Genomic DNA, 24,256 nt, shown 5'->3' with positions numbered 1-24,256 from the left:
TGCCTGACCTTGCTGCCTCCCAGGCAGTGGGGGCTTGTAGTGTCAGAAGCTTTGGGGTAATGGAGGGACTCTTAGATGAGATACATTTGGGACATTTTGAAGTGATCCTTGGGACCAGGCACCCAAGCTGGCAAACCCTGGGAATCCCCAGTGTGGCAAGCAGAGAGGGAACAGGAGGTCTGGTTTGTGATTCTCTCTTATTTTCTTCTCTTGCCTAAGGAGGTGATTGAGACACCATCTCTGGAGGTGTTCAAGAGGAGGATGTGGCACTGGGTGACGTGTTTAGTGGTGTAGGGGTTACCATGGAAGTGCTGGGTTGATAGTTGGACTTGATCCTGAAAGTCTCTTCTAACCTTCATGCTTCTATTCTATAATTGCAAAATGAGTGTGATTCCGATTCATGCCTTTATTCCTTACCAATGTATTTTTGCTCCCATTCTCTTTGCAATGCTAACTTCAGCTTGTAAGTTATGAAGAATAAGAGTCAGTTAGTGATAATGGCCTTAATAAAAAAAACATTTCCTTTCTTTCCTTTTCCCCCCTCATTTGGTGTGTGCTTTAGCAACAGTGTTGATGACTGACTTGATTACCTTAAAGGCCTCTTCCAAGGCTGATAGTTCTATGATTCTGTGTGGGAAGTCCAAGCCTACATGCACTTTTTCTGCTGAAACTTTTCTTGTCACAAAAGTGCAAGGCCACTACCACGCTTGCGCTGAGGGCCTGAGCCAGCAGGTGTGCCCTTATTGGCCAAGAAGGCAAACAACCCTGGAGTGCATCAGGAAGAGCATTCCTGGTGGTCAGAGAGGTGATCCTGCCCCTCTGCTCAGCCCTAGTGAGGTATATCTAGAGTGCTGTGTCCAGGTCTGGGCTCCTCAGGACAAGAGAGACTTGGAGCTCCTGGAGCAGGTCTAGTGGATGCTGTGCAGATGAGGAAGGGCATGAAGCAGCTCTCTCACAAGGAAAAGTTGAGGGATCTGCAGCTGTTTAGCCTCAAGAGGAGGCACAGCTGAGAAGGGCCATCATCCCTCTCTGTCCCTGTTTGCAGTGAGGGTTCAGAATAGGGACCAGGCTCTGCTCCCTGGGGCCCAGCAATGCCCAACCATGGGCAGAAATAGATGCCTAGGAAGTTCCATCTGAACATGATGAACTTCTTTCCTGTGCAATGACCAAGCACTGGAACAGAGACGAGAAAGGGTGTGGAGTCTTTCTCACCGGGGATACTCCAGACCTGCCCGGACACAATCCTGTGCCATCTGCTCTGGGATGACCCTGCTTGAGCAGGGAAGTGGGACCGGGTAACCCATTGTAGTCCCTTCCAACCTGCCCTCTTCTGTGTCTCTGTGACTGGGGCTCCCGCCAGCGCCATGGGCCTCTCGGCAAGCCGCCCCTCCGAGACGGCCGAGAGGGGAAATGTGATAAAGACGGCTGTCGCTGTGCGGGTTCGCGCGGGTCAGGACGCGGATGCAGGTCCCGGGATGCGCCGAGGTTACCATGGAGACGCCCCACCGCCCCCTCGGTTGCCGTAGCAGTGGGCGGGGGAAGGGTTTGCCGGTGGCGCCGCCGGAAGTGCCGTCGGGGGCGGGGTCCGGCCCGGAAGTGCAGCCGGCCCGGCGGGAGGTCCTCGGCGCCTCAGCGGGACGGGAGAGCGGTGAGCGGACGCTGCCGGTGCCGGAGCAGCGAAGCCGGGGCTGCCTGGGCCACCAAGAGGCCGGACCGGCGGGGCGCGGACTGTCCTGCCCGACTTGTGCGCAGAGCGGAGACACCCCGCCCCTTCCTCTCCCGCGGGCCCTGCACGGGAAGATGGCGGCGGCGGCGGGAGGTGGCGGCGGCGGTGGCGCGGGGGCGGCGGGCCGGCCCGGGCTGTGAGAGCCGCGGCGGGACGGCAGGTGAGCGGCGGAGGATGAGCCTGCTGTGCGCGCAGTATCTCCGGTGAGTATCTCCGGAGCGCGGCGAGCAGGCGGGGCCGCGGCCGGACGGTCCGGGGACGGCGGGGAGCGGGCGGACTTCGAGCCCTAAGGCCTCGGAGCGGCAATGAGGGCTGCTGGGCGGTGAGCGGGCCGTGCCCGGGGCGGTGTAGGGGACCCAGCCTCCGCGCTCCCGAGCCCTGCTGGCGGGTGGGCTTGGCTGCCGCATGGCTCAGGGCTCCCCAGCAAGGTCACGCTGGTACCTTGGAGCTGCGGTGAGGGTAGGAGGGTCCATCGTCTTCCCTGCCGGAATTCTGTATTGCTTCCCAAGGAAGTGGGAGGGTAACCCGCCACTGCGGAGCGACCGCGAAGTTTGACGCTGGCTGTGGAGCGAGACCAGTGCTCGCAGCCCCGGGAGGTGCTCTGGGAGAATGGGAGTAGCAGGACTCGTGTCTCAGCCCTCGCCTTCAGCTGGAAGTCCTCAGTCACGGCTGACACAGGCAGTCGGTGTGGTGACGGTCAGCTGAGGGGTTGGGAGGGGAGTGAGGCTGCCAGGGCTGTGCTTTGAGACAGAACCATTCCCGCGTCTCTCAAGTCGAGAGCAGGAGATACCTCACATTGAGACGAGCAGAACTTTGATAGGCTTTGGGGTGAACTTATACCCAAATGCTCGTTCTCTAGTAGTTTTGGAAAACAGCGTCTACAGATGGCTTTTCAGTAGCTGTAAAGTACTAAACGTCCAGGTTGATTGTGTTGTGTCATCCCTGACTCTTTGAGAACACCTCATGGAAAAGAAGTAGGTATGCAGAAAGGGCGTGCACATTCTTTCTGAGGACTTCAGGGCTTGGGAAGGATTTAGAAGGAGTGAATTTAATGAGGATTTTACATTTTGAAAGCACTTTCTATACAAAGTTCTGAAACACTTCATTGGTCTCTCCTTGCTGTTTCTCCAAATTCCTCCCTTCTTCCTTGTCTTGTCATTTATTTCTGCTTCCTTGTATTATCCCAGATCCTACCTCAAGTTTATATCTTCAAAAAAGAAAAAAAAGTAATCTTTTTATCTAATAGTGAGTTTATGAGCCTTTTTCTCTTCCAGCTGAGTAGACCTATGCTGTCATAAAACTTCATTCTTTCTTTCCTCTTATATTATTACAGATGCTTAAATGCTTTTTTTATCAGCAATCTTCTACCAGTAAAAGACTTGCTTTTTTATTCTACAATGTGTCTTTATAATGTTGTAACCTCTGGCTCCCTGTTCTTTTTTGTGACTGCACATGTCCTTTGACTGCTTTGGATTGTGGGATGCTGTACCATTGAAGTCACACATGTCCCTGCTCCTGTAACCCTCCTGCACCCCCTGGCTCTTCATTAAGCATTTTGCTGTGCCAAGCTGGAAATCCTGCCTGCAATCTGTGGGCAGGAATCACCTGTTTCTCCTCTCTTTGTTCCTCCCACACTTCAGCTCATCCTGGGTTGTTCTTGCATTTTCCTGACTGCTTTGTTTATATTGTGCCAAAGTAACAGGACTGAAGCATGCCTGTGTAATGGGCAGTGTCTCTGTCACCAAGAATCTTCTTGTCCTAAAACAACAGGACAGTCCTCCTAAACTTTTTAAGCTCTCTGTAGTCCATCATCTTCTTTCTGACTCTAAAGACCATTTAGGTTTGTTCTCTGTGTAGAGGGTATGGTTGGGAGAGGTTTGCTTGAAAAGCTGTGAAATGCTTTTTACAGCCACAGAACGTACATTTAAACTGTTTGATTTGCATAGGGCAGAAATGCAGCTGTAAGTTACTGCAGCCCAAGCTCATAAAGGGAACTGGGAATAAAGTCTTAGACTCTCAGAGCCAGTTCTGTTAGTCCTCTGTCTTAAGTAATAGGGCATCCTCCTTTTTACTGTGGCAGGACAGGTTCAATCCGACTAAAATGAAGAAGGAATAGACCAAAGTGTAACAAGGTGAGAGGGCAGCTTAATAAAACATTGTACCAAATGAAGACATGAGACAATTAGTCTCTGCCGTTCTTCATTGTCTTAACACTAAGGATGGGTAGAAAATTTCTGCAAGAAATCATTTTTCTGGATATTTGAGTTTTAGACAGAAGTGAGACAGATTTCTAAGGTGAACATGTAATGGTTGAATATCTAGCGAAATAATGACTCTGCAAGAATTGAGCTACTGAAAAGATAAGCAGGGAAGAAGGGACTTTTAGCTGGACTTCCTTAACTCTTCCACTTCTAGGTTCTTGCTTTCTGTATGTGTGTGAATAAGCTATTTTAAAATGCTGCCCTTGAAGAACTGTGCCCCTTTAATCAACCTGCGAGAACTGAGGAACACATGAGCCTCCTACAGAAGTCTTCAAGGAAGAGCAAATAAGGTCAGGCTTCATGTACTGAGTCTTTGAAAAGTTGCGGGAGAGTCTGTTTTTAAGTCATCTTTCTATGTTGCAATAGATTTTGGGGATTTTTGCTTTCCCAGTCTTAGCCTTTTCAAAGTCACCTGTCAAGAGTATTGGAGTGTATTCTTTCCCATCTAGTTTCCTACATTTCTCTCTGGAATCATTGTTTGAGTCACTTCTCAAAGATTTGCACTGCATCTGGTAAGTTGAGTAGACTTTTCAGAGGGTTCTTTTGGGAGATAAGATCCTAAATGATATTTTAAGAAATGGGCACTGTTAAGTCTCCCTGTTCAGGTGAATCTGTTCATTGCATCTGTCTGAAAATTTGTATCCATGCTATTTGTGCTTCTTGGGGAATCTACAAGTACTCCCCATAAATCAAATTAATCTCACCGGCCACTTGTCTCCTTGAAAGTAGGCATTTCATGTATCCTGCTAGATATAAAAGAAGTCACTTTAAAGCAAACTGTCACTGATAGGGTTTCTGACACAATAGCACAGAAACTTCAGAGCACATCCATTTTATAAGCCAGTGTTGAGCTTTAGTCCATATTTGTTCACTGTAGAGAAATTATCTTCAATGACAATTTTATATGTGTTCAAAATGGAGTTAACTAGGATTCAGAAGTTTAGCAGTTTGACATACGACTGTCTCAATTGCATTTCAAAAACATGTGAGCTCAGTTACCAGTTAAATGTGACATTCTCTGGTAAACTGTGGCTTTTAGCACAAGCACAAATGTAGAATAAAAAGTGCTTGAATTACAGGGCTTGAACATTGCTTAGAAATTTCAGTGCTGATGAACCAGTAGGTAGTTTTCTGTAGCCTTATGATGCGGCTATAGCCAACTTTATTAAAGGTTTGGCTGCTTTAATAATTCAAATTGTGGGTGTCTTTTCAAAGACTCATCAGTAGCTCCATTAAGTTCTGCCTCTGCTGTGTCTCTTCATTGTTGCTCCTTTGCTGTCTGCCGGCTGGTGACGTATCTGTTGCAGTGTTTCTTCACTGTTAAAAGGAGGAGGGTAGAGCAGAGGTAATTGCAGTCTGTGTGTGAGCATGTTCTGGTACTGATTCCTAGTCAGGATGATGTAGAGGTGATGCTTGTCTGTGCTGGCAAGACAGCAACCAGAATACTGTTTGAATGAGTCTCAGCAAGACTAAGTTAGTTATTTAATTATCTTGAGAGTATATGAAGGAAAAAGTTTGTAAATGTAACCTCTTAATAGAGAAGCCTGTGTCCCTGCAGTGGGCTTCCTGGAGTTGGCAAGATCACAAGGCTGGAGGAGAGGCCTCAGGAGTCTCCTGTCCAGCGTACTGCTCACAGCAGGGACAACTCTGGGGTCAGACCAAGTGCCCAGGGCTTGAAAGCCTCCAGGGATGGAGACATCTCAGCCTTTTGGGGCAGTTTGAATGTCTTTGTGGTGGAAAAGATTTTCTGTACGTCCAGTTGGAACCTCTCCTGTTTTAACTTAATGCCTGTTGTCTCTTGTCCTCCCACCACATGGAGAACCTGGATCCATCTTCTCAATCCGTTCCCTGGAAGTATGTGGCAGCAGTGAGTGCCCTGGAGCCTTCCTTACCTCAGGCTGACCTAGCCTGTCTCTCACAGCCTCTTTTCCAGTCCTAAATGCAAGTGCTCCAGCCCTGACTGCTCTGGAGGCCTTGCTCCAGTTGTTTCACAGCTTTCTTGATTTGTCTTGGTATCTGAACAAGACCAAGTCAGTCTTGGAAAGTACTCTGTCCAGCTTTTTGTTTTCTGATATGCTTAATGCTACTTTCATACAGTGTTTACTCTTGAATTTTAAACGGGAAACGTAGTGGGGCCTGCTTTGGCCTTCCAGGAGAGACACCTCAAAACATCACCTGATGTTTTCTTTGGGGGAACATAGTGTCTCCCTTCTAGTTTTGTCCTTTTTTTTTCCTCTATACAAGATGTTTCCACCATTTGATAGCTAGAATTTCTGCCAATATTTAATATGAGCAACACTTCTTATTCTTCATTGAGGGTAAGAGTAATGATTTAAAAAGGCAAAGATTGATGATGGCTACTATTTACTTAGGATCAACAAGCTTTTTGTGGTGACCTATGAAGTAAAAAGAATCACAATAAAAAAATGTATTGAGCAATTCCCCACTGAGCTTTCTGCTGAAGGAAGTACATCTTGCTGAGAGCCCCAAGACACATACCGTACTCCTCAGGTGTCTGGTCAGCAATTTCTTGTTCCCGTTTTCCTATCATGGGCTTCCAAATTATTGAGCATCCTCCTGTCACTCTGGGACAACTTGTGCTAAAGTCGCTGTCAAACCTGTGGTACTTTTTTGTTTTTCAAACCTAGATTCCCAAGGAAACAAGGCTTGTTCAAGAGTGCTGAAGTTGGTTGCTGCCATTATAACTCAGTGAAAGTTATCTGGTGGGGTGATCATGTTTGGGTGGTCCAAATGAGTGCACTGGTGAGAGAGAAGCAGGCAGAGCCCAACTGGGGTAAAGCAGCACTTTGTTTCTGTGCTGGGGTTTGAGCATGCTCCTCTGTAGGGAGGTAACAGCAGGGATGGGAGTGTCTGTGAAGGTTAGCAGATGCTGGGCATATTTTCCTGCTGGAAGGACTGGCAGGATGGTGAATATGTCCCAGAGAAGAGGGCTGCAGTAACCAGAGAATGTGACTTGCTTAGCACTTGGCAAAAGCTTGACCATACAGACTTAGGGTAGTTTTAAAACTTGAACGGAAGTTTCTCACTGTCCCTCACCCTTGACCCTGATGTGATGGCATACATTTATGGCCAATTCTAAAGTAAACTGAACTGGGGAACCACACTAGGTTGAAACTACTTTAGTTTTGTTTTTTACCTGTGGGGTTTGGTCTGAGTTGGTTTCCTGATTCCATTCATTGTTAATACAGATGTGCTGATGAAATGGTAAAGCTGTGTGCAGCAGGATTGAAGTACTAATGGTTAAAAGCAGGGTGGGACTGCTGCTTGGAGTGATAGTGGTTGTTATCATTAAAGTGCTCACTGACCCAGGACCCTAGTAAATAGTGTCCTGTTTCCTAGAATATGGCTGTAGCTATAAATAGAATATAATTCTTATAGAATGTACCTGGTATCACTGTCAACAAACCGTACCCCTCTTTACAGTCTGGACTGAGAATCTTCTCTTGCTGCAGAACACAGCTTATTTTGAGTGCTGTTACTGTGCTTTCTTTGTGCTGATCTATGAGGTTACTTGCACAACAGTGTTCCAGTGACCTAGAAGTGCAGGTTAGTGTAAGTAAAGTTACAGCTGTATGTATGTATTTATTTATTTATTATGGCAGGGATGATTCCTGTAGCAATTAGTTCTTGTTCTAACCTGCATATTCCTGTGTAGCTTGATCTATATTGGAAAAGAGAAAGTTCTATTGTGGCAGTAAAACCAGGTGATACTTGTCTGAAATTTTAATGAGGGAGTGCACCAAAGCATTTTGAGAAGGCTGCCCCCATCCCAGAGTATAGGGTGTTGTAGGGTTTTTTTCCTGTTTCTTCATTTCAGCGCATGGTAAGAAGGTACATTTTCTTGGTGAATTAGCTATATTTAGTGTGAAGTACACTGTGGTATTATGGCAACTTCTAAAATCTGTTTCTTCTCTCCTAAGAAATTGTAACAAGTAACCATAGTGTGGTTCAGTGAGGTGATTTTGGCCTGTTAAGAAGCTGATCAGGGCACAAAATTGTATCAGAAACTTTTAAGTTAAGCAACTTAAAGCTGTGCTTATATCAATCTATCTGGAAACTTTAGCTGCCCTGCTGTTGTGGGCATTTTCAGATGTCTTGGTGCTTCCTATTGGAGAAAGAAAGGTTGGGTTGATGGGAGGAGACAGTGACTTGATGGATAAATGCCTTGGCATCTTCCCTGCCCTACTCAGCCAGCAAAAATGAGTGTAGGAATGAAGAGGAGTAATTGCAGTTCAAGTACGTGGTGGCTGTGGAGGGAAGAGAGGATAATTTGCTGTAGGATCTGATTCTGTTGGATGAGGAGCTGCTGGGGATTGTAGAGGTTTAAGGGTTCTTCATCACTGCTGTTAGGTCTTCACAACAGCAGCAGAGATTCACTCATAGCAGCAGGCTGGTAGAAGAGCAGTTAAAGAATGCAGCTATAATTTGTAAGGAATATAAGTGGGAGGACATTAGTTATTGCTTTCATTACTTTGAACCTGAGGATTGTCCTCATCTTACTGGAAAAACTGCACAGCTGCTGTCAGGCAGGAGGGGAATAAACCCAGAGATTTTTTTTCCATAAAATCACTAGCAGAGATGCATACTTTGATTCTGTACTTTTTAATGTATTATGAGGGAGGTCATAAATTTCAGTGGTGTTTTGGAAAACATAGGTTTTTGTGTGCTCAGGGAGGGATATGGTATCTTATTTCTCCATCTTACTGCTGTGGACAGAACAGAGGAATAACAGATTGTTTGTTGTGAAGTGACATGAGGAGTCTGGTCCATCATCCTCTCATACAGGGTAGAGGGCTGGTGGCTTTATTTGTGCCTTCTGAGCCACTTGAGTTATTGCACTGGACAAGGTATTGCTGGAAGTGTTGCAGCTGTACTGGAGTCATCACCAGCTGCCACTTGTGCAGCCCTGCTCCAAGTCCTGCTTTTGGGCCATGTTTCTAGACTTGTCTGCCTGCTGCTGCTCTTCCCATTTGAACTTAAGACAAATTTTTGATTGCAAACTTGGGGACTTCCCAGATAACCAAATGAGGGGGGAATGGCTTAAACAGTGTTCTGAAGATGAATATTTAAATTCCTCTGCGTTAAATCAGCAGGTACTTGTTCAGATCAATGTAGTCCTGTGAGCTGGGGTGGAATAAACTTTTTTGAGTGACATTAGGCTTGCTTTCTCTTCTTTCTGTATTCCAGTCAGACTTCTCTTGGATTATTCACACTGGCTTCTACACTCAAGGGATTATCATCAAGAACCAGAAGGCTGATGAGTCTTTGAATCTCTTGAGATTGTTACAGAGCTATAGGTGACAGACTGAATTTCACTGATGAAACTCAAATCAGAGATACCCTTGAGGTACTTAGGAGTCCTGCTGGAGTTAATATGCTCTTCCATCTTCATGGAAAAGAAAGATAATGTTTGTGAAAGTACTTACGATGTCCTGAATACATCAGCAGTCTATTTCTTATCTTTTAATTTCACTGTTTTTGGTGAATTGTCCTCTAGTGCCCAGCTTGATTGAACAGTTTTCTGCTTCATCTAATGGTGGTATGGGTAAAGATGATTTTTATTTTATTTCTTCCCCTTCTCTCCTCTGAAACATTGTCTGTTTTGAGTCTGTGGGCCCTGCTTGTTGTACAGCGAATTTATCTGAGAGCTACTCTATAGCTGTTAGAAAATGAGAAATTAATTGAGTGTGGAACCTTTAAAGTCTTGAGACTGATTCTGCCAAAATAGTTAGGGGAACATTTCTTGACCTACTTAAAGGAAACTACTTTTTTGTTTGGAAAACAAAAAACCAGACCTTTTGGGCATTAAGCATTTTTATTTCAGACTTCAGTGTTTCACGATACCTTGATTTAATGAAGCTTTGAGAGTTGTTCCTGTTTGGTCAGGCTACAACAAATGGCAGTTTGTTTGGGGCCTGCGTGTTTTGAGCCCCCTAGACCCCCCTGTGGTCTGTGCTATGTTATTTACCACATCTTAACTTCCCTACACTCGAAGAATAAATGTATTTTTGATAAATCTGTTGGGAAGACCATTTTCTTCCTTTCTTTTATGATAGTCCTGTAAATTGTGCTAATGTCTGTTGCAGTGAAATTTTCCTGGTATTTGATTTGCCGTGTCCTTTGTTGGTCTCATCATGATATGAGGAAAGAACGTGGATATTGCTATGTGTCTAACAGCTGTGCCTGTGTGATATTTTTTTAATCCAAACAGCCTTTGAATAGCTTTGGTTCTTTCTCCAGACGGTACTGGTTTTGGCAGGGCCTTTGGACATTCCTGCTCTTAATTCATGGTATACTTGAGCTGTTATGAGGGCTCTTTAGGGCAGATTTTCCAAACTAGCCTAATAATAACTGAAAATGGAAATGCTAATCCTCTATACCTATGGAGAAGGAAGGATAGGACAAGACTTCTGGCTGTTGAAGTTGACTGTCTTGAAGTAGTGTAAATACTTGATGACAATGCCATGACCAAACTTCTGAGCACAGAGACTTGATCCAGCCAGATATTCTCAGGAAAAAGCCAATCTGTTGGTAAGAATAGTGTTCAAAGGATTTAAGCCACATTTATAAGTAGTAAAGAAAGACCCAGAACCAACAGAAGTGTATAAAGACATGAAAATTGTAGCAGCTCTTAGCTCAAACATGCTGCTTCAGTTACTAGTAAAATAAAGGCAATATTATTTCAATTTTAAGAAAAAAGTTAGATTTCTATATTCTGATTGATTGTAATTAAATTATTTAATGATTGCAAATTAAATTATTAAAATATGCAGAGTAAACTTGGAGTAAAAATGTAGAAGGTGTTTCAGTTTGCCTTAATACCATTGATAGGTATAATGTTGAACATATATGTGAAATCTTTAACTAGGAAAGAAGTGATAAAATCCTTAATATGCATTGTCGACATGCATTAGAATTATTACAGCAGGCCTTAATTTATGAGCATGTCAACTAGATTTTGCCAGGGCATGAATGTCTGGCATGTTTTCCACCCAGCTTGAACATACCATGACTATTTAATTTAGAGATTTATTTTGTTTTGAGGTAAATGGTAGGAGATATGGAGCTTGGGGCAAAGACATCTGTAGGGGATTGTATCTTGCTCTGATTTCAGCTGAAGTAGTCATTTTCTGGTTTTGATATCAAAGACTGAAATAATCTAATGCTTGAAAGTACCCAGAAAAATATTTCCCGTATGTTTCTAATGAAGATGTCAACTGCTTGCTGATGCTGCTTGTGCAACTACAGACTATTTTGGTTGCTTCCATTATAGGTGGCCAGTCAGAAGTCAGAACTAAAAAAAAAGTGGTGTGTCTGCCTGTAACATTACGTGGTACGAATTTGGGATACTTATTCAAGATCAGTTAAAATTCTGTACTCTTTGATTAAAGATGGTTACAAAAATGTACCTTCTGTCCTGCATAACTGATTTTGTTAATTCCTGAAATAATTCTTTGAGAACAGCTATGCTGGAGCACTTGGTGAGGTGGGTCAAGAGTATTTTTTCTTCAGGAAGGACAGATCCAAAAGACATGAAGATCTTTGAACCTTTAAGGACTCAGGTGCAGTAAATTTTTTGTGTCTAATAGGAAATGCTGTTGGACATACAGATTTCAGATTTCGGTAGTAAAGTAGCATGATTCACCTGGTTTCCCTGCTTTATTGTCAAATGCTGAACACAGTGCCAGAATTATCCTATTTTCAAACTTCTTTTGCACATGCTGGTATACTACATGAAACAAGGGACTATGAAATCCAGCCTATAGTTGATTGCAAAGTGGAATGTAGGGGATGGATTGGCTTGTGCAGCCTGAGAACCACACAAATGTTAATAACTGGTAACTGTGTAGTCACATGTCAAAACTTTTGATCGCATTGTCTCTTCTTGCTTAATATACCTCAAAGGTTCAGAAAATGTCTTCTCTGAGTGAGGACAGTCACTACCCTTCCCCACCCTCAAAAAGTAGCAGTGGGTTGAGCAAGGCTGTTGATTTTTGCTGCAGGATTTGGTGGGAGGAGGGAGCTGGGGTGTGTGAACTCGAGGTATACAGCAATTCCTGAAGGCAAGACATAATGCAGTGTGGGAATGGTTTGTCAGAGTGTCCAGGATGCTGCTTTAGGCTATAAAATGTATCAAAATGTAGCCTGAAAAGGCTACATAACCTTTTGAGGTCCTTTCTAGCCTTACGATTTGACCTTCCATTGATATGGAGCCTTTTCCTCAGCCTTTGCAGCAGATAATGAGGTCTGGTCTGACTGCAGAAAGGGAGACTGCAGTCTGGAAAACTGCATTCACATTATTCTTTTCTACAGTTTATGTTTAGTAAAGGCCTGCTAAACCACCACATTTTTCCATATATGATTCATGAAGCAGATACTGATTTGTAGTCAGCTAAATGTCATGTTGACTTTTCTGACACAGAACTAGAAAGGACTCTGTCTTTAGGTATTGAGATTTAAATTTGAAATCAAACTGCTTTTTATAAAATAAAAATATTTAGGCCTCACAAGTAGATTTAATCTTGAGAGTTAAAAATTTACTCAGATGCTTGCTCCTAACCAATGCATAGTCTTCAAAATGGGAGAGGTTACTGGTTAACTGGGAGTACCTTGGAGCACTCAGTGTGGCAATGGTGGCAGATCTGTCTGGAGGCAGTTTGGGCCTGCTGGAGCAGAGCTGCATAGGTCAGCTGGACTTGGACCACGGAGATGCATCTCTTCAACTGTGCTGGATTTCCTCCAGACCTGCTGGTGTTTGATGGGCCTTAGAACTTCAAGATGTACCTTTCCTGGAGAGGACAGTTCTTATAGTAGTGTATCCATCTGCTTCCCTTCTTCTGTGCTAGTAACATTTGCTAGATCTGAGCTCGTTGGATTGGTCATAGGTTTCTCCTTCAGCTGAACACAGAACAGAGTCACTTCCCATATTCCAGGAGTACCATGTGTTTTGGTGATGGACTTGGGTATTGTAGTCAACAGCCCTTCTGGATGAACCACTCCTGAACTGAGGGAGAACCAACAGCAGAGGATTGCGGGAGAGTTGTGTGTTGCTAAGCCAGAAAATATTAAAATATTCTCTAGCGGGAAAGTAAGTTTATCTCAGAACAGTATTGCCTGTGTGTTTCTGATAGAGAATGGGGAGCAGCTAATGAAACTCCTGTAAATGATTGACAGTGATGTACTGAATACCCATTTAATTATTGTAAATGGAGGCTCTAATTCTTCCTCACTGGTGTTCAGCCTTCTGCTGTCACTGTGCTTTCAGAGCATGGTTTGCATGCAATTTCAAGATGAAGAATTGAAAATAATTTCTAAGATGCAGCTTGAAATTAGGATCATACCCACATGTAATCTGAGTGTTTTTGTCAAGGCATGTCTGTACCATGTGATGTCCTTTCAAACCTCTTAATAATGAAAAGCTGTTTAAAACATTTGGGTATGTCATGTTTGTGCATAGATGTGTGTTTTGTGTGACGTTGATGTGATTGGGAGTTCATAAAATGAATGGGATTGGCAAAAAACATTTTACAGTTACTGAATGACCACAATATTTAAATATCAATAATTTTGCTTTAAGGCTTGACTGTCTGGGCATAGATCTTTGTATTAGGACTTGGAGAGCACATGTTGAAAACGCTGAACTCCACTGTATCTGTCATAGCTAGGTTGCTATAAACACAGTATGAGGGATTACTTGTGCTTTATTTCTGTCACCTCTGATGGTACTGTCTAATGAATTTGCTCTTTATCCATCTGCTGCTTAGCAATGAGGACAGTATCTCAAATTCCCAGTAACTGACTCCTCTTAAATGATCATTTCCTCTGTGGTGGAGTCATTCCAGCCTTACATAAGGATAAGCATAAAAGTCAGCATTTGCCACTGTGCAGGGGGCAATTTGAGGCAGGAATTGAGAGGAAGGGGTTCTCTAGGGAACACCAAAAATGAGCAAGAGTTAGGAGTTTTATATCCCATGCTGTTAGTGGAGGTTGGAGGCAGCAGGAAACTTGTAAAACTGAAAGTCAGAATTTAGATGCTGCAGTTGTTGCCCTCTCGATGCAAAGTGTAGTGGCCTTCCCAGAGGGAAATGTTCTCCAGCTCTGCAGGCAGGTGAGAGGGCACATTTTGTCTGCATTGCAAGTGTGGCACTGAACTGACTGTGACTTCCTTCCTTTGAAATGGATTCTCTATGCTTGTCTGGGATATCCCATGCAGTGTCCAGGGAGGGCTGGTATCTGTTGCATGACCTCATCAGGCTTCTGCAGGGCTGACTTGAAGAGCAGAACTTTCTGAAGCTGATTTGATGATACCCATCTGAAGCTGATCTCGGTGCTCAGATGTCTGCATTTTCCGTAATTCTTGAAATGGTTTTCATCGTGCAAAAGCTGTTAAAAGAAGTAATGTTCACTTGTTCTAACATCTGTTGCCTGCAGTTTCCAGCCCCCCTTTCACTTAAAAAGTGAACGTTTTACCAAGTCAAGAACTGTTAAATACAAATTACTGCTGTTGTTACTATACATTTATCACCACTGACACCTGATAGCGTATGCTCTCATCAGGGTGAGTTTGAAAGAGAAAAAAATGGTGTGAGAAATAACACCTCACTTCTTAAAATTTTAAAAGGTTTATTGAACCACAAAATGGGATTGAATAAGAAAAAAGGGACAGTGCTAGGTGCTTAGCTGCAGCCAGAGGCACAGCACCCACACGTGTAACAATCCTTACATATGCCAATCCCCAGCAAGACAACCCTCCCCACATGTGCACGTCACTCTTCTGACCCAGCTCGTCCTTTGTCCCACCTCTTGGAGTCTGCAATCCTTCCTGCTTTGACTTTCCCAATTGTCAGAGATCAACTTCCAGCATCACAAAATTTATATTAAAAAACATGAGATCTTAACAGAACTTATTTTAACCTAGTACATTAAATATTTGTGAGAGCCAGCATCACACTATCCATTTATTACAAGGGCATAGTTCAGGGGGCTTTTGTTGTTGTTCAGAAAATAACTCTGTTGCTTCTCCTTGCTCAGTCTCAAAACCTTGTGGGAATTACCATGGCAAGTCCAGCTGTAAACCTCTCACATTCCTCTTAGGGATGTAGTCCTAAGAATTGGTAATCCTTCTGTGTGCTTCCCCATAGTTCCTTATTGTGGGTAGTGAGGGAGCAGAGCTTTGTTTGGTGTCAATTTTCCTTTAAGGGAGAGGGGCTGTCAATGGCTGAGAGGATTAGAGGGCAGTCTTGAAGTTTTTGTGCACTTGTACCTTTAAGATTGCCTTAGTTTTCAAAAATCTGCTTGTCCAAGGGATGGTGTAAAGATTGGAGGGGATATACAGATGGATTATATATTTGATCTTAAATGGTTTGCCTTTCACTTGTTCTCAGGTCAGCTGCAAAGCTGACATATAGTCAGCCAGTGCAGTAAATGCGGTACTGTATGGATGTGCCATAATGGTATTCCAAAAAGTATTACTTTTTTACTGTTTGCTATTAGAAATTTTCTTTTGAAGGTATTCCTTCAAAAATGTGTCTTGAATCGCCACACATATTAAGTATCTAGTTATTATTTCCTGAGCATGCCTCTTTTATAGCTAATAAATTCTTATTACTGTTACTAAACCAGAATTTTTCTATACTGAAAATAGCGTCAGGTTACCTATGGAGCTATACTGTCAGGTCCTGGAAGGTAAAAAAGGTAAAGGTGACTGGAATTTTTGTGTTTTTCCTTGTTGGGCAGCATCCATTTAGAGGTTATTTTTATCCTTGATGGCTGTAGTAAAATTCCACATAACTAGTAGGCCAATATGATGAGTTAAAGAACAGCATAGTCGTTATTTTTTAAAAAATTGCTATGGAAATACAGCTGAGCTTTCCTGAGCTAGTCCTAACACTGCATATTTATTGCCAGCTATTCTTGTTTGAATTGGAAAATACAGGTTGTTGGGTATATAGTTTTCAGGTTACTCTCCAGGCTTAAATTTTGGAGTTCTATGGAACAGATCCAGGCATATTGCTGATCCTGAATGGCTGGACCCTATTTCTGAGGCATTTAGCTCACGTTCTGACTCCAGGTTGTAAGGAGAGGTAGAGTGGAGTGTCCGGTGGAGGCAGTGGAATGTCAGAAGCCCGAGCAGTGTAGGAGGTGTGTATTTCCCTCTCTGTAGATTAAATCAGAGATTAAGAACACATTAACTTCCCTTAGGAGTTTTTTTTACCTTTGGGGCACATAATTTTAAAATCTGGGGACAAAGAAGCTGACTTCCATGAAACTGGACGAAGAAAATGAGTTTGAATGAAGCTGACTGCAAGGGTACTTCTACCCTTATCCAAGGAGGAGGATTGTCAGCTCTGATCAAACTGGGAAAGAGTTGCTTTTGGTGGTTGTGTTTTGAGGATGACTATTATGAATTGCTTCTAATAGAGACGGAGGGAAGATGAGATTAAGAAAAACTGTTCTGTGTCCCCATCTCTCAACATCCTTCTCAGCTATGGTGAGAACACAAAAGGAATTGAGCAGGATTCCCTGTGGAGGAGATTTGTATTCAGGTGGTGCTTTGCTTTAATATCTGCTTGCAGAAGTGTAGTTTTGGGGGTTTTTTTACTGGTGATGAAATACTTGTTTCTGTGGCTTTGATCTACAGCTATAATCTGATTAAACTGCAGGTCAAGGAAATTAGCTGTCCCCTGACTTCAGATGCCTGTAAGAGGAACAATAAGGTGTAAACTACTAAGCACATAAAATTGACAATAAGATGATTCTGTTAAAGGTGTTTTTCACTGGCTGTTTCTTTTATTTCTTTTTCATTGATATGCTAGCAATGTTCTTCCAAGGCACATGGGACATTTAATTCCATGACCCATATCCTGAAGATCTCTTCTACCTTCAGTAAGAGCTGACATCACCCAAACCTGCCAGCTGCCAAAGCAAGAGATTCCAGAACTTTATGCAAACTATGGTGATTTAAATTAGATAGCAACATTTGAAAGATTTGAACACTACGAACTTGTTCTATAGAGGTAAAACTTCAAAGTTGTTTAACAGTACACATCCAATGCACAAACAGGTAGAGTCTGTACACAAATTAATAAGTAAAATCTTTGTTGGATGCTATATACCCCTGTAAAATCCTGATTCCATCCATTTGCCCTTTCAGGGAAAGGTGTGTGAAGCTGTTGTCTGGAGCCTGTTGTATTCAGGTCATGTTGAATGAATGGGTGGAGTCAAAATCAAAGATGACGTTTACCCACAAGTCTGATACTACTGTTATTCAGGCATAACCATCTAGGTTTATGCACAGTCCTAAGATTGCTGTAAAAATATTCCCGTTTGACAGGTCACAGAGATACAGTTACTGTCTACTGTACAGTACTGTACAGTTCAGGGAAATCAGAGTTATGTTTCAGAATCCAACCTTTAGCAAAGTGTACCAGCTGTAAAGGATTAGTAAGCAGAAAGCCTCTGTCGTGGTTTTAAACCAGTAACTAAAAAAATTACTTATTTCTTGCTGTGAGATATGGATTAGAATAAGAGCAAAACAGGCTTAAAACTTAAAAGGAATAAAGACAGTTTATTAACAAACTACAAGAATAAGAACACCAGAATAAACTTTCAGAAAACCCTTTCATCTTTCACTACTTGACCGTTTCTTTGTACACATGATAACATAGAGACAAAAAAACTTTAGAACTTTGGTGGTCAAAAAAAAAAACAGTCTCAGTTTTTGCTAGAGTCTTTTCTTCAGTCTTTGTAGAGAAACAGAAGTCTCCTTCTGCCAATCTATGGAGTTTTAGAGTTCACTCCTCCTATTCCACACTACTCCGAGGTGTGCATAGGCCAGTGAGTCCAGGGATGCTATTTTAAGGATAAGGTATTCAAAAGTAGAAGTCCTCTTCATCTGTTTCTGTGAGTCTTCCTTGAAAACAGCTTTTCTCTTGCCCCCGCCAAGGCTTCAAAATCTTCACTTTACTCATTTTCCAGCAACTCACAGTATCACAACTACTCTCCCTTTTCTCTAAAGTCCACACTTTGAATACTCTATTCCTCCCATACTCTAGTCATGAATTAAAGGAGTCTTTGAAACTACTATAGTCCATCTCCATAGCTGTAACAGAAAGATATTTCAGCAACAAGCACCTTCTTATTCTCTCTTTCTTATTTAAACAAGAGTTCATAGTGTCAGGTTTCAGTCCAGCAGCAAAAACTGAAAACCAAGCTCAGCTGAGCGGCGCTGCTTCTCCCCGCCCTCCACCCCGCGGCCTTGTCGGCCTGGGGGGGGGGGGGGGGGGGGGGAAGAGGCCAAAACAGAGCCTTGTTACCTTGACAAAAGCCGGAAATCAAAGAGGGCAAGAGAACTCTGTCTGTACTTCTTAAAGGGGGGGGGGGGGTGTTTACAAGCTGAATTCACTTTTTAATGGTCAGATCTGCTGTCAATTCTTGGAAGTGACTGATAATTGGTCAGGAGGAAAAACTCCCATCAGCCACCAGCAGCTTCAACTTCCTCTCTTTCCAAGCTGTCTTAAAGGTAAAGCTACTCCATGACAGCCTCTAAAAAAAACTATAAAGAAAGCTTTCAGTTTTAGCAAGTGTTAGTGGTAACTCTTAGGAATTGAAGCAAAAGTACTTCTTTTCCAAAAAACTGTCAACCAGTTGTATCAGCAAGTTTTTCTCACATCTGAAGTGCTAAACTCCAGCTGTGAATAAGGTCTTGGATACAGTGGTTGGAGGCTTCTGACCAACCAATCTCCCCTAAATATGGTGTGCAGAGTATTCAGTGTCCATGCTGTTAGTGCTTCCTGTTGCTTCCACCTGCCTTGAATCAGCACAAGTATGCTTACAGACAAATAAAGAAAAGAAACCCCACTGAGTATTAAATCCATTATAAACTTTTGTTGAAGATAACTGTTACTTTGAGGAAAATCTAAAATGTTAGTTGCAGGTTGTTGATTTGAAGTTCCTTCTGGGTGTGAGCTTTGCCAAATACTGAAATTATGAAATTATTGATTGAAATGTGTTTGACTTTTAGTATGCTAGTATAGAAAATCTACCTTTTCAACCCGAAATGAAAGATTTCCTGCATTTATGCTATATATTCTCAGTATTTTTCTGTTCCCTTTCAGAAGAATGAAAACATTTCTGGCAGTGTCCTTGGTGAGCCTTGGGATCAGTCACCTCCTGCTAAGGCACATTAGGCTGCAGGTGCTTTTTATTGTGGTGCAGTTTTTGCACACACCTCCAGGAAATAGAAATGCAGGAATATGATTTTTTGCTTGGAGTGAAACTCCTGGCTATTTAATGTTTTTTGGTTTTTAGAATCACAGAACATGTGATTGGAATTTGATGGCTTTAATAATCCCAGCTGCCTGGATTCACTGCCCATTTTAGTCATGTGAATCCTCAATTCCTTATCGGAGAATTGTGTTGCTGAGATCTCATGAGGGAACCGATAGGGTTACTGATGCTTAGGGGAAAACTAGGTGGAATTCCCCTTCAGGAACAGCTGTGTTCTGTGTTGGCTTTGTGAGGTCTGGGGTTTTCCACATATTTTGTCGAACTTGTCATGCCACAGCAGATCATGTCTGGCACATCCTGACTGTGAAAATAAGAGAGGTGTGGTGTGTGAGGCTTGACTTCCAGAAACAGAGGATGTTAGCTGGGTAACACAAAACTTCTGCTTTGAGAAGTTTGGCTTAATTTTACTGGCTTGTCTGTGCTTGATAATGAAGGGAGAACAATGTCTTGTTAGCAGACCCCTGCTTTTGTAGAATGGATATGGTCCTATTAGAGATGCAAGGTGGTGTATGCAGAACTGAAAATTCATGATTGAATGCTTTGAATTATAGTAGAACTCAAGACAGATGTTGGAACAGAAATTAGTTCTTTTGTGGACAGTTGTAAAATAGATCCATTTGTTCAGTGATATGCAAATAGAGTTGGAAGCCAGATGGCAACAAGAGGAAAACTTGAATAGTTAGCCAAAGAGGTTGTATGATCTTTTCTGATACGATTTTAACACCAAATTAAGCAAACTTGCTCTAATATTAAAGAGTAGATGCAACTGCATGATCTTTTGATGTATCTTTCAGTGTGATGGGGTAAGCTCTTCAAAATATATGTACAGGAGAGACATCCCAATATTTGTGGGATTTTCTTACTGTAGTGCTTACCAGGTTAAGGGAAACAGCTTTTTCTCTTACTCTGCTTTGGGAAAACTTAATTAACCAAGAATGGTAAAAACTTGGAAGACGGAAAATGAAATGTGTCTTTCTTGTCTTCCTTTGCCAAGTCCAGTGGTTCATTCTAGATTAAATGTAGCTGCTGAGTTCCAGCAAAACAGAACTTTATATACTGTCAGGTTCTTAAGAAAAGTTTCTTTTGTCTCCTGTGGGGACTTAAATTTTTATTTATCTTGTACCTTTAGAACATGGAGAGATGGTCCTGACTACTGTATTTTAAAGTTTTAAAGCTTTTCAATTTTATTAATAAAATGAAAATTCCTTTATTTATGAAATGTTTTTACTGAATTGGATAGGAGCCTGTTGTATTTCAGTTTAAAGTTTGACTAAAGCACAGAGCTGAATCTATGTATTTGGTTACGAAATGATAACAAGTAGCTATTATGATATATCAAGGTGGTATATGGAAATACTTGATATATAATTTTTTGAACTATGGTTTGTCCTTATTTGGTTTTGGACCAAAAAGAACTTAAGGAAGCTTGACTGAACTGCTGAGTCCAACTGGGCAAGGAGGTACTTCAGAATATTCTTGAAATGATACAATGTGTAAACAAGCCGAACCAGCTTTTCTAGCAGGCAACCTTCTTTGCCACAGAATGAGTAATTCTATTGTAAATTCAGTATGAGGTGATGCAATAAAAGATATGGCCAGAAAAGTTTCTTAACAATGTTGGATGATAAAAGGAACCATTGGCACTGAGAAACTCCTGTCGTTACCAGTGAACTGCAGTTGGTGTCCACTAGGAGTCCTTGAGCACCAGCAAAGGCCCATTGTGAAGTTTAAGGAATGGGCAGTGCACCTCTCTCGGCCCCTCTCTCTCTCTTGCCCCTAATACTTCGCCATGATGCAGAACAAGTTTTGTACCCAGTTTTGCCCCCTATTATCCTGGCTTAGAATGCAGCTATTTGAAATAAATTGTTTCTAGGTGGAAATGAAAAGCAGCATACAAATGTTAGATCGACTTTCCTAATTCCTTTGACCTCTAGGAAGTACTGAAATAATTTCTATACATATAATTAAAAATTACAGAGACAATCCCTTCAGTATTGTTTATTGCAATTTTATAAATTATACAAGACAGTGTGTGTTATGGCTGTGAAGCGACTGGTGCTAAAGTCTCTTGTTCTGTGAGCCCATGAGTCTTGTCTTTCAAAAAAAAGTGTTTTTAAATAAGTATTTTCGGTAGAAGCTCTGGTCTAGTCATATGATTGGGTCTGTACATTTACAAAAAGTCTCTTGGCACTTGCACTGATACAGAGTCTGAGACTTTCTTCATGTGAATTCTCTAGGCAACAGTGAGGGCAAACTTTTGGGGGGAAAAAAACCCCCACTTTTATATTTCCCCTTTTAAGGATTATACTAGGTGGAAGGTAGTTCTGCACAAGTAGTTTCCAGAGGAGCAGTTCGTGGCTTTTAAAGGGCAGAGCCTTTGTGCCTGTAAGAGGATTCTGGGCTCTTGTCAGTGGGCGGCACAGTCCTGCATATCCTGCTGGGGCTGAGCCTCTCAGCATTCATGGCTTTGGCAGCACAGATTGTGTTCTCAGTTCAGAGGAGACCTTCACAGCACTGGAAGATGTTTGAAGCATGAGCCAGACTGTAGGAACTTGGCTGGCTGTTTCGAAAAGTGATATTCCAGCACCTGAGCAAGTCAGCTTTTCCTTGGGAACAGTGGCATTGCTGGCTGCCAAGTCCCAGTGCCACAGATCTGGCTCAGCTCTGTGCCCAATTGGATTTGTGCTTCAGCAGCGCAGGGGCTGCTGTGGCTGCTGGCTGCAGCCACAGAGCCGTCACTTAGGTGCCTTCATTTAGATGCCTTTTGTTACCTCTGTGTGGATGAGGAAGAAATGTTTCTTGGGCTTTCAGCTTTCGCCTGACACAGTAGCTAAAATTTGCACTGCTTGTCTCTGTTATCTCTTCTTCCAGTGTTCCCTGCTCTTAGGAGTTAAAAAACCATATTAACACCTTCTTGAAGTAAATAAACTGAACAAAGTTGTCTTAAAGGCATTAAATTTGGATCAGGTGAGGAACATACAGATTCACTTCTGATACCAGTTAAGATGTACTTGTCTTTGTTGACAATTGTCTTTCTTGACAGTTAAAGCTCTTGGGGCATCCCATTGCTTCTTGGGTGGAGGTGGCTATTGGTGAGCTGTTTTAGATAACGCTTGCATTTAATAAACAGAAATTCTGTGTAGGGACCTACCAATTTACATCTTCCTAGTAATGTATATCCTATTCTGATACCTTCTTAATTCTCATGTGGACCTCAAAACCTTCTGTATAATTTGTGGCCAGTAGGTAGATCCCAGAACAAACTGAAAAACTGTTTACAGTCACCACAATTTCACATTGGCAAGATAAAGTAAATGCTGGTTTCTACAGCCCCTTTAGGGATTAGGTGGTGCTTTCTTCTGGCTCTCCATTCTTTTCCAAGCTGGCATCTGACCTTTATGTTACGCACAATGTGTCTTCCATCTGTGGTTTTTGGTGGGTTTTTTGTTTTTTTTTTTTCTGAGGCAGGTGAAGGGAGCATTTCATATGCTGGGAGGATTCCATGTCCAGTGTGGAAAGCTTGCACTCTCCAAATCTACATCATCACTTGAATGCAGCAAGAGCAGAGGGACATGTCCCAGCCAAACCAGGCAGCCTCATGTCTGCTCTGCCAGCCCTAGGTTAATTGTGTCCATCAGACAGGCCAGCAGTGCTGCTCCTTGAAGTTTTATGTACTGCTGACACAGTGCTTAAATGTAGCACCTCCATTGCCTGCTCCAGCCAGACACTGACCATTCAGTCAGGAATGTTTATTTATTGAGGACTGTCCCCTTCTTCTTTTTGGGAAGCTATTTGCCAACCTCCACCAGTAGTGGGGATTTGCAGAGGATGGTCAGTGCAGGAGTTGTAGATAGTCACCTATAGTTGCCATTCTTTCTCTGTGTACTGTGGTTTTTTTTTTTTTCCTTGAAAACCTGATCAAAGCATTACTTTAGGGATGCAGTTCAAGGAAGAGAGGTTATTGGGGAGGCCATAGTCTTATCCCTTCTCTCTATGAAAACTTGTCCAGCATGGGGACAGGAGGGCTGTACTAAGGTGCTGACAGACATTGATGAAAGTTCATGTTGCTCTGATTCCCTTGGCTCCTGCCAAGTTGGACACTGCTGCCACATAAAGCTTAAAATATAAACCATAATGTAAGCATTTTTAGTTTGTTCAGAAAGAGGCATAAGCAGGGAAAATTGTACAGTTGACTACTCTTATGGGATGAAATAAAAGTAGTCATGCTGTTGAACAACAGTAGCTCAAATCCTGCACGGGGTGAGTTGTAAGCAGATTCACCATCTCATGAAAGTGTTATGGCATAATTCAGTTATTTTGATCTGCTTCTAATTTATTGTCTTACTACTTTCTTACAGGCAGGCAGAAGTCCTGAAGGCTGACATGACAGGTAATTGCCTTTATTATACAGTTGATACAGCTTATTAATATTTGATTCCTGTTTTTGTTTTCCTTTTGTGTTCCTTTTGCTTATCATTCTTAAGAATTTTCTGGAAAGTGTGTGACCTTATGTTAGAGGCTTGTCCTCTGTATATAAATAAATAAATAGTATTTTAACAACTGTGCCCCTTTTGTCTGTACCTAATACATATTTTTGAAGTTGACTTTGGATGTTATAAACATTTGGCAATGAAGGTCCTGTCTATGCTTCTCTCTGTGACTCCTGCCCAGACTGGCACAGGAATTCTGCACTTGGGATTAGCCATGGTAAAGGTGGTTTTAATGAACCTGGGTGAGGAAATGCTGATCTGAACATTATTATGTGTTGTGAATGTAGTAAGTTCATAATAAGCACAACATAAAGTGCAGCCCTAGAAATGCTATGAGCTGGGATTTAAGCTATATATATTAATGGGAAATGGAAATGGTTTCTATTAATGAATCAACCCTGCTTCCCTCATGAACCTTTGCTCAACTGTGCTTGTCACGTTGGTATAGTGAAAGTAGTAGGCTGGTGTAG

The 24,256-nt window shown here is 42.3% G+C and overlaps 1 protein-coding gene across 9 annotated transcripts in view; it reads left to right on the top strand.

Moving 5' to 3' along the window:
* Positions 1–1,581: 1,581 nt before the first annotated feature.
* Positions 1,582–24,256, top strand: part of SMG7 (SMG7 nonsense mediated mRNA decay factor) — a 52,762-nt gene continuing 30,087 nt past the window's right edge. For 6 of the 9 annotated variants that reach the window (XM_015635662.3, XM_015635660.2, XM_015635663.2 and 3 more), the window contains exons 1-2: positions 1,582–1,929; positions 23,655–23,686. In XM_015635662.3, coding sequence (XP_015491148.1) covers positions 1,901–1,929; positions 23,655–23,686 — 61 coding nt within the window. In that variant the 5' untranslated portion in view covers positions 1,582–1,900. The remainder of the gene's footprint in view (positions 1,930–23,654; positions 23,687–24,256) is intronic. The other 3 variants (XM_015635667.2, XM_015635666.3, XM_015635661.3) reach the window with 1 other exon arrangement.

Source organism: Parus major, chromosome 8, assembly GCF_001522545.3.
Source record: "Parus major isolate Abel chromosome 8, Parus_major1.1, whole genome shotgun sequence".
In the NCBI taxonomy this organism is placed as follows: Eukaryota; Metazoa; Chordata; class Aves; order Passeriformes; family Paridae; genus Parus; species Parus major.
The sequence above is the reverse complement of the archived record's forward strand: the minus strand, read 5'-3'. Positions and strand labels throughout refer to the sequence as shown.